The sequence below is a fragment of the Montipora foliosa genome, chromosome 2, assembly GCF_036669935.1.
Source record: "Montipora foliosa isolate CH-2021 chromosome 2, ASM3666993v2, whole genome shotgun sequence".
NCBI classification, from domain to species: domain Eukaryota; kingdom Metazoa; phylum Cnidaria; class Anthozoa; order Scleractinia; family Acroporidae; genus Montipora; species Montipora foliosa.
In genome coordinates, this window is record NC_090870.1 from 38540443 (window position 1) to 38549631 (window position 9189).

At 40.3% G+C, this 9189-nt stretch overlaps 2 protein-coding genes across 2 annotated transcripts; one reads left to right on the top strand and one right to left on the bottom strand.

Annotated features, from left to right (window-relative positions):
• Positions 1-1403: 1403 nt before the first annotated feature.
• On the bottom strand, positions 1404-2114 carry LOC137991623 (uncharacterized). Its single transcript, XM_068836680.1, has one exon. The coding sequence runs from the start codon at positions 2112-2114 to the stop codon at positions 1404-1406; it is 711 nt and encodes a 236-aa protein (XP_068692781.1).
• A 1705-nt stretch (positions 2115-3819) lies between these two features.
• Positions 3820-5852, top strand: LOC137991624 (uncharacterized). The gene is made up of 2 exons (XM_068836681.1): positions 3820-4212; positions 4683-5852. Exons 1-2 carry the CDS (start codon positions 3820-3822, stop codon positions 5850-5852), a joined length of 1563 nt encoding a protein of 520 aa, XP_068692782.1.
• Positions 5853-9189: the final 3337 nt, after the last annotated feature.

Here is a 9189-nt window from a genome sequence, read left to right on the forward strand (position 1 = left end):
AGAGATTTTTCGCGTACTTTTAATTTAATCATATCCCATAGTAGGGTCAGACTTACTGAGGCGTCATCCTTGTATTCCTCTTGAGTTTCACGAATAGTTTCCTTTATTAGATTTACGTAAATCTCTTCATTTAAAAGAGATGTATTCAATTTCCAAAAGCCAGGACCTCTTTTGTTAGTATGGGAGGATATATTTAGAGATACCATGGAATGATCGGTCTGGAAGCCAGGTGTTATATCAGTACGAGTGACGTTACCCAAGATGCCTTGAGATACCAAGAAGAAATCAAGTCTACAGTGTACTTCAGGGTGCTTTTGGCGCCATGTGATTTAGAATCTGCCAGGCATCAACAAGATCCATTTTTTCACAGAAATCGTTTACGACTTTTTTAGCGTTTAGATGAGTTCTTGCTAACCCTCCACTTTTGTCTTTTTCGATATCCAAAACCAAGTTGAAATCACCTCCAATAATTATTTCTTCGCATTGAAAATCCAAAAGGTGTGTAAACAAAGTGTTAAAAAAATTGGGATTATCATCATTTGGCGCGTATAAATTCACAAGAGTGATGTTTTTCCCGTTTGCCATCATATCGCATAAAATATACCGGCCTTCATTATCCATAAAAGTCTTTAAAACTTTTAGTTCAAAGTTATTGTTGAAAAGAATACATACTCCAGATTTTCTACTCGGAAAACTACAGAAAAGACTATGGTATCCCCACTCTGTCGACCATAAATCAAATGTTTCAGCAGAACAATGAACTTCTTGTAACATGTAAATCGACATTTTTTTTGCACGAAGCCAGTTGCAAACTTCTCTTCTTTTGGTGCTATTCCCTAAACCCCGCACATTGAGCGAAATTATTTTAATTTCATTGTCACTGAAAAAAAAGAATAAAAGGTAATAACATTTGATGTTCCGCTTGTCTACTAAGTGTTAATAGCACTTGGAGAAAATTAGCATAGATACCAAAATAACTTCCAGAGAGCCGCTTCGCTTTACGTGCAGAATTTAGTTGCCATATTGAGAAAGCTAAGCAAAAAATAAGCCAGAAATTGGCGTTAGAGAAAACAGCGAATAGATTAGCCTTACAACAAAAGGGACAAGATAAAAAATCGAGATCGAGATAAAAAAAACTAAAGTACACACAAGGAAAAAAATAAAAACAAAGGTAATTAAAAAGACCATAATCGACCTGGAAAAACGAGTGGCAAAACTGATCTCAGCAGGCGGAGGAAGAGAAATGACTAATGGAACGAAATTATAGATCTGTTCCATAGAAGCTCTAAGGGCCCCGCTAAGAAGAAAGTTAAACGGTAATAAGGAAGTTATGTAAAACTCACCTTAGTAACAGGAGAAGCGAAAAAAAAAAAAAAACTAGTGAAAAGCAGGTTATTCATCAGTTATCTAAACTTATCTAAATCGGCCTCTTTGTAAATCTTGATGGCCTTAGTACCTTCAGATAAACGTAGAAAAATTTTTCCGTCCATGGTCCAGACTCGATGGTAGGATTTATCCTTCTTTAAACTGAGAGTCTTTGCTAGGAGTTCCTTCCTTGTCGATGTGAGGTTCTCATTAATGTACAAGGTATGCGAGGCCTCACCAGGAAAGAGACTGCTGAGGTCAACCTCACGTAGCTTGAAGCGAGCTTGATAAAATTCTTGTTTCTTGGTGTACGATGAGAAACGTACAATGATTGGCTTTACAGTCGAAGGCTTTCTGTAAAGACGATGCACAATGTCGATATCTTGGCTGCGTATATTGACATTTAATTTACCCGCAATAGAACTGATGATATCTTTTAAATTTTCATCCTGTTGTTCAGGGAAACCATGAATCTCAACATTACATTTTCTAGTGTACTGCTCCAAAGAGTCTTGATTCAATTCAAGGTCGTGAAAACTTTTGTCCAGTTTACTGATGGCGCTTTTGTGCTGCGCTAAGTCCTCCTCGTACTTCTTTACTGAAGCAGCGATTTGATCGACTGCTGTCTTTAGAGCAGACATATTCGAATCGTTGAAATGTACTGCAGCCTTCAGTTCTTCCACATCTTTACGTAGGGCCAGATTTTCGGTAAGTATCTTGCTCAGATCTGACTTGATGTCCAGTAACATTTTCTACATATCATCGTGAGTTTTATTCCATTGCTCTACCGACATTTCTTCTTTGGGTCGTTTCGCAGCAGGAGAAGAGTTCTCGCTTGACGCGCTACTCAGTTCACTTCGTTGCCGACGGCGATTTCCACGTGTCATTTTACGCTTTAAAAAGTTTCTTGGGGGCCCTTTTGAGGATTCTATTTCGGAAGATTCATTCCTTAGGAGAAAAAGTGGACCGCCATGTTTGACCACCAGTCCCAGTTGAGATTTCGCCGACACGAGTGACACGAGTGGTCTATCCAGACAACTGGTAAGTCAAATCTTTACTTTTTATTTATTTTCATTTCTATGTTGTTTTAGGGTGGTCCGTATAGGGGGTCCATAAGGGTAGTCCGTGGACTGGTCCGTGAGGCAGTCCATGGACCGGGTGTCAGTGTTTTCGGGTCACCCTCCTAGAGTATTTGTTTAAGAAGACATTTGAATTTCGAAAAGGACTCTGCTTGCCTCACATTACACGAAAGTTTGTTCCATAGGATGGCGCCACTATAACTAAAGCTATTTTTGTAATAATTTGTCCGTGGTGACGGGATGTGTTGAAAACTGGAAACTAGTGAACAGGTGCGATTTAGTTTGATTGGCATGTGAAGGGAGACATGTGGAGAGTGGTGAGACGTTTTTCGGAATTACATCGTGTTTTTCGGCGGAGTTATATCTTGTGTATTGGCGGAATCTTATCTCGGAATCTTAAGATCTTGTCTCTACCAGGAATTGTATCGTAAAGGGAAAATATCTGTTATTAAAGTATGGATCATTAAAATATTTAGTGCAAGAGACCCGTGAGTGAAGAATTGAAAGAGTGAAAAAGTGAAATTAACCTCGTGTAAACATGTCGTCGGAACCCAATAAACGGCAGAAGAAGAAATCCATGGTCCGAGGAGATATCCTACCGTTTTGAAGAAGCTCAAATCCTTGCGATGTACCCTTCTGGATAAATTGTCGGAGCTCAAAATATTGGACAGTGAAATTATCGATTTGGTAGACGAAACGAAAATAGAAGAAGGCGTGAGCAATAGCTGTGACTTCGCCAGCGCTATTCAAGCCTGCATAGTCGACCTAGAAACAGCAATAGAAGCTGAGGAAAATACTGGAAAGGGTCAGGAGACACAAGGAACGACATCGGGCTCGCAAAACTTTAACTCAAGTATTCAGGCGGGAACGCAATCAAACGCGTCAACAATTCCGACCCACGCAAAGTTGCTTAAACTGGAATTGAGAAAATTTTCAGGCGACCCAATCAACTGGCATCCCTTCTGGGAATCGTTTGAATCGGCCATTCACAAAAACACCACCTTAAGCGACGTGGAAAGATTCCAGTATCTCAAGTCGCTCCTTGAAGGTTCTGCAGCCGAGACAATTTCTGGTTTAGCAAAGCTCGAATTACAACCATGCGGTCCAACTTCTAGACAAACGCTTCGGAAATAAACAAGTCATTATTTCGAAACACATCTAAATGTTCATGTAGCTCTCAAAAGTAAGCGACGGGAGTTAGAAGTCTCAAAGGAATTGGTATTTCGACTCAGACTTATGAAACATTTTTGACATCTGTAATTATGGTAAAGTTCCCACAAAAGTTACGCCTCATCCTGAGTCGCGGCACATTTGAAGATTGGGACCTTGATACAATCATCAAGTCTTTCGCAGAAGAATTGCAAATTCGAGAAAGATGTGCTTTGGGAATGGTAACCGAGCAAAGAAAAACGAGAGTTTGGTTTTGGAATTTGCACAGGTCAAAACAAGAGACCCCCCACACCGTCAACCCTGTTTGCAAGCAACGAAAGACCACCGCTATCTAAGGATAAATGGTGCACTCTCTGCAATGGACCTCATCCAACTATCAAAATGTGCTGTTGTTACTGATCCAGAATCCAGAAAGAAAAGTCTACGTCAAATGGAAAAATGTTTTGGTTGTCTGAGGAGCGGTCATGTGAGTCGAGATTGTCAAACAAGGTGTCATCGTTGTAGTGGGAAACATCACGTGGCTTTGTGCAGTGTTCAACACTATCCAGAGTATCCAATCATGACCAGAAGGGCTAGAGACGGCAATCGAGAACAAACTGTGAGTACAAGTTTGTATTTTACTCAAGACGTTAATAACAGGTGGATCTTGTTACAAACGGCCAGAGCTAACGTCAGACGTCCTCATGGAGGAAACTCTTGCAACGTGAGAATCATTTTGGGTTTATGTTCCTAAAAGTCTTATATAAGCGCACGGTTAAGGAAAAAATTGAACTTACCACCAATTGGAAGCAATACAGTTCTAATACAAACTTTTGGAAACAATGAACCCTCATTAAACAATGTAGCATCGTTCAGTTTGCATTGGAATGTCAAGACAATTTGACAGTGTTCATTAATGCCTATGAAGTTGAGTTGATGTGTGGTCCCATCACAAACCAGACCATTGAAATTGCACAGCAGTGTTACCCACATCTGCAAGGCTTACCTATGGCTGATCACTCACGAGGTGATGAGGATCTAGAAATTGATATCATGATTGAAGCAGATCATTACTGGTCTGTGGTTTAGAATCACGTGGAAAGGGAGGAGCTCCATGGACCAGCGGCAATTCACACAGGATTAGGATATGTACTGAGTGGTCCTGTGAATGCGACAAGTGCGAATACACAGTTATCAACTGTTAACGTGTCCCATGTTATGAATATGAAAACTGAATGTCAAGTCATTGAAGAGAACCTAGTTTCAGATGATTTCTTACTGAAAGAGGAGCTAAGTAGGTTTTGGGACTATGACACACTTGGAGTAAAGGATATAGACGGAGATTTTCTTGAAGACTATGTTACCAAAGTGAAGTTCAATGGAACCCGTTATGAAGTGTCTCTTCCATTCAAGACTGAATATCCGATCATTCCAGACAATTACTTGTTGGCACAGAATCGCCTTGTTTCTTCATTGCAAAGATTAAGGTCCAAGCCAGAATTGCTCCAACAATATGACAGTGTCAGCAAGGAACAATTAAATGCTGGTGTTGTTGAATTGATTGCCAAGAGTCATGATTTAGATACCCTTCCTGGAACTGTACATTACATTCCTCATAAAGAAGTATTGAAAGAAGACAAAACCACTACTAAACTACGTGTGGTTTATGACGCCATTGCTAAATCCCGCAATGAGCCAAGTTTGAATGACTGTCTTTTATCAGGTCCAGCCTTAACTCCATTGATCTTCGATGTCTTACTGAGATTTCTCCGCCATAAAGTGGCTTTGATTGGTGATTTAGAAAAAGCATTCTTCAACATTGAAGTCAATCCAGCAGAGAGAAACTTGTTAAGGTTCCTATGGGTAGATGACATCAACTCCCCGAATCCAGAAGTGATCACACTGAGATTCACTCGTCTTGTTTTTGGTCTAGTTTGCTCCCCATTTATTTTGAATGTAACATTGAGGAACCACTTAGCAAGGTATGAGAACATTAATTCTGAATTTGTGGCTGCTGTGGTAAGAGCTTTGAATGTTGATGACTTTGCATCTGGAGAGAGCTCGGTAATGAAGTGTTTTGAACTTTACCACAAGTTGAATTTATGGTTCAGAGAAGGAGGTTGTAATATGAGAAAGTGGGCATCGAACAGTGAAGAGTTAACTGAAATGATCAAAAGAGCAGAAGAATCTTTGTCTTGGGAACCGGAGCTGTCTTGTAAGGCCACTCCTACATTGACCGAGCTTAACATTGAGGAATAAGACTGGACAGTGTCAAATTCAAACAACACTGTGAGCGAAGATGAGTTCGATGGGATCGGATGGAAGATAATTTCCAGTTTGATCTTGCTACCTTTTCTAGACTAGCCTTAGAGGGAACTTTCACTAAGCGGACATTATTGAGCAATACTGCTCGATTCTATGATCCATTAGGCTTGCTGTCACCAGTTATCTTACACTTAAAGTGCATGTTCCAAACCATGGGCTGCTGCTGAGGAAGGATTGGGGGGGGGGGGGGGGAGGGGGGGTACGGTGGAGGTTAAGGGTTTAGGAAAATACAAAAATTGTTTTTAAGGGCCCATGGACAGATTTTCCGAGCGTTGCTAGGGAAGTGAAATGTTACTTCCGGTGACTGATGTCATCATATAGTGAGCTGACCACAAAACCCACCCACAAGCAAAAATCACCGCACGAACTGTTGTTTCCATCCAAGATTTTCCTCGCCCTTTCTCGCGCTCGTTCTCAGATCAACTGCGCATGCGTAAACTGACTTCCGGTTTGAGAAAAAACGTAAATTTCCGTCGGTCTTTAAATTGAATTAATTTTTATCCCTATGGCACGTTTCACCTCCAAATACAGAATATAGGTAAGCATTGATTTTTTCAAATCATCTTTTTTGAAAATTTTATGGATATTTCAGGATCGTTTATGCTTGGCTGGATGCAAAAACGAATACAAATTATGAAACCACTGATTAAATACCCAAATTGTGTAGCAAGTTGACAAATTTAGAGTTTTCTTTTATTGGTCACGTGACCATGGGCGTGGCTTGATGACGTCATATTTAAGGTCATTGGTTTGCAAAAGTTAGAAACTGACCAAAAAAATGCCAAATTCTCTCAAATTAGTTAACTATTACATCCTTAGCAACGCACCCTAAAAAATACGGCAGTGGGCCCTTAAACCGTTTTTTTTTTTAAATAGAAAATATCCTGCAAAGGTTGGTCAAGACAACGTGAACATAGGCGTTGCTGCTTGCAATATTTCGGCTGGCCAACACCAGCCTTCTTCAGGTTTATTGAATGGATAAATGCTAGTAACAAGATCTTTATATTTACCGGAAATGACATAAAAATGCTACGTGATGTGTTATAAAAACGGAAGTGCATAAAAAAGAGGAGAGAGAATAATACATGATAACAAGATGAAAAAAACAAAAGAAAATTAAAAGGTAGCTAAACTAAATTACATTTCATCTCTTCTGTTGAGGCCTGCAGGCTCCAGTGTTTTTCCTCTGTGTATGAGGAATGCCTCACGAGCCTTTCTGATGGAGTCACGACTAGTTTGTAGTTGTTCGAGCGGTATAAGGATCATGTGATCCTCCGCGTGACCACTGGTCAGGAAGTGTCGTGAAACCGCAGTGGGGGTATAACTACAAAAGGGGCTTATAATAGGTCGCCTATGTTCATTAAAGCGGTCTTTAAGACGACGTTTGGTCTCTCCGATGTACTGAAGATTACATTTAGTGCACTGAATCATGTAAATTACATTAGGGGTTTCACAAGTAATATGTGATTTGATTTTGAAGGTTTGTCCAGTACTATAAAAAGTATATTGATTACGGCCATCCTCAATAAAAGGACAGGCGGTGCAACTAGTTTTATTGCACCGAAACGAGCCGGATGGAGACCCAGATTGGTCGGTGTAAGTAGGTTCCGGCAATTTAGCTCTAACTAGAATGTCACTAATGTTTTTACAACGCCGGTAGGCTACTAAAGGGAGATTAGTAAAAACATTTTTACAGCGACCAGATGAATAAAGCACGTTTGAGTGTTTGTGAATTATACGGGATATGTTAGGTAAAGCGGGGTTATAGGTAATGACGAACGGAACAGTATCTGTCTGTTGTTTAGGTTTGGGTTTAAGAGCGTCGTTCCGGGAAATGTCAGAAGCACGTCGTATCTGGGTTTTAAGGAAATTAAGTTCGTAACCTCGGTTGACGAGGTAGTCCATAAGTTCCTTACACCGTTGTTTGTAAGTGTCATTGTCGGAGCATATGCGTCGAAGGCGAAGTGCAAGGCTAAAAGGAATGGAACGTTTAGTGTGGGTGGGGTGGCATGAGGAGATGAGTAAATATTGATGTTTGTCAGTGGGTTTAGTGTAAAGATCGGTTTCTATGAGACCATCCTTGAGTGAGACCATCACATCAAGGAATGAAATATTTGTGAGGGAATGCGAACAAGTGAATTTAATGGTGGGATGAAGGTTATTGAGATAATCGACAAATACTTTCAGTTTATCTGAACCTTCAGTCCAAATAACGAAAATATCGTCCAGAAATCTGAGCCATGTATGAGGTAGATACAGTGCGTTAGTGAGCGCGTCCTGTTCGAATTTGGCAAGAAAAAGGTTGGCAAATGAAGGAGCCATTTTGGTGCCCATAGCAGTACCGTGTTTTTTTGTTCAGGGCTAATCATCGAGTACAGAGCTAATTGCGTGATCTGTTTATTGGCGCCTAGTTTGATGTGCAGAGAGAGGACAACTACTAGGATTTGGAGTAAATATGCCACCAGCGTGACGGTTTAATAAATGATAAGCATTGAATATACAGAAACTGTAACTTGTTAGCTCTCAAATAGTCCAGTCAAATTGGGGTCGGACCCTCAACAAATTGCAACAAAAGGTTTTTCAACGGATTATGGCTCATTCGGATGTCCTTAACAACATATCAAAAGTCCCAAAGAATCGGAGTTCGGGAAGGCCCCGAAAAACGGAAAAGAAAATTCCCATACAAAGCTTATATGAAAAAACCACAGGGTGCCCAATTTATATAACGGCTACTATTTTATTGTCTCAGTACAGTAACAATTTTGGGCCGGGTAAGCCGCCGGATTGTTGTTTAAGTTAAAATCGCGCTATTCGTACAACTGGATAAGAATTGTCACATTGTTTACGCTCTATTTATCAATTTAAACCAGATCATAATCCAGCTACATTGCATGGTACGACTAGAACGCCTTTTCCTCTAAAGTCGATCCCGCAATCAATCTTCAGCTTGTAAACAGTTATAGAGGTCACTATATCTGTTAATCTAAACATTCTGCTTTGTTGGTGCAGAAAAGAAAGTCCCGTCAATGGAACGTTTGACATTGGTCCCATGGGCTCCTAACAAAAGTCTATAATTTCAAATCTTATACAGACCAATTACTGCCACCCGATAACAAAGCAGGTGAGAGGTATCTTACTTTGTACTCCGCTTTAACCGCCTTTTAGAGCTAATTTGTTCAACCAGAGTCGGAATCAGAATCTTCATCGTCAGGGATTTGCTCGGGTGCGTTGGTACAAGGGAACCTTTTGCACTGACCACAAGCAGGATTAC

Bases quoted from the DNA above. Each gene is read 5' to 3' on its own strand.
- LOC137991624 (XM_068836681.1), top strand. From the start codon at position 3,820: ATGTGCTTTGGGAATGGTAACCGAGCAAAGAAAAACGAGAGTTTGGTT. The intron at 4,213-4,682 runs GTGAGTACAAGT...TCTGTGGTTTAG, and splicing joins ACGGCAATCGAGAACAAACT to AATCACGTGGAAAGGGAGGA.
- LOC137991623 (XM_068836680.1), bottom strand. From the start codon at position 2,114: ATGTTACTGGACATCAAGTCAGATCTGAGCAAGATACTTACCGAAAAT.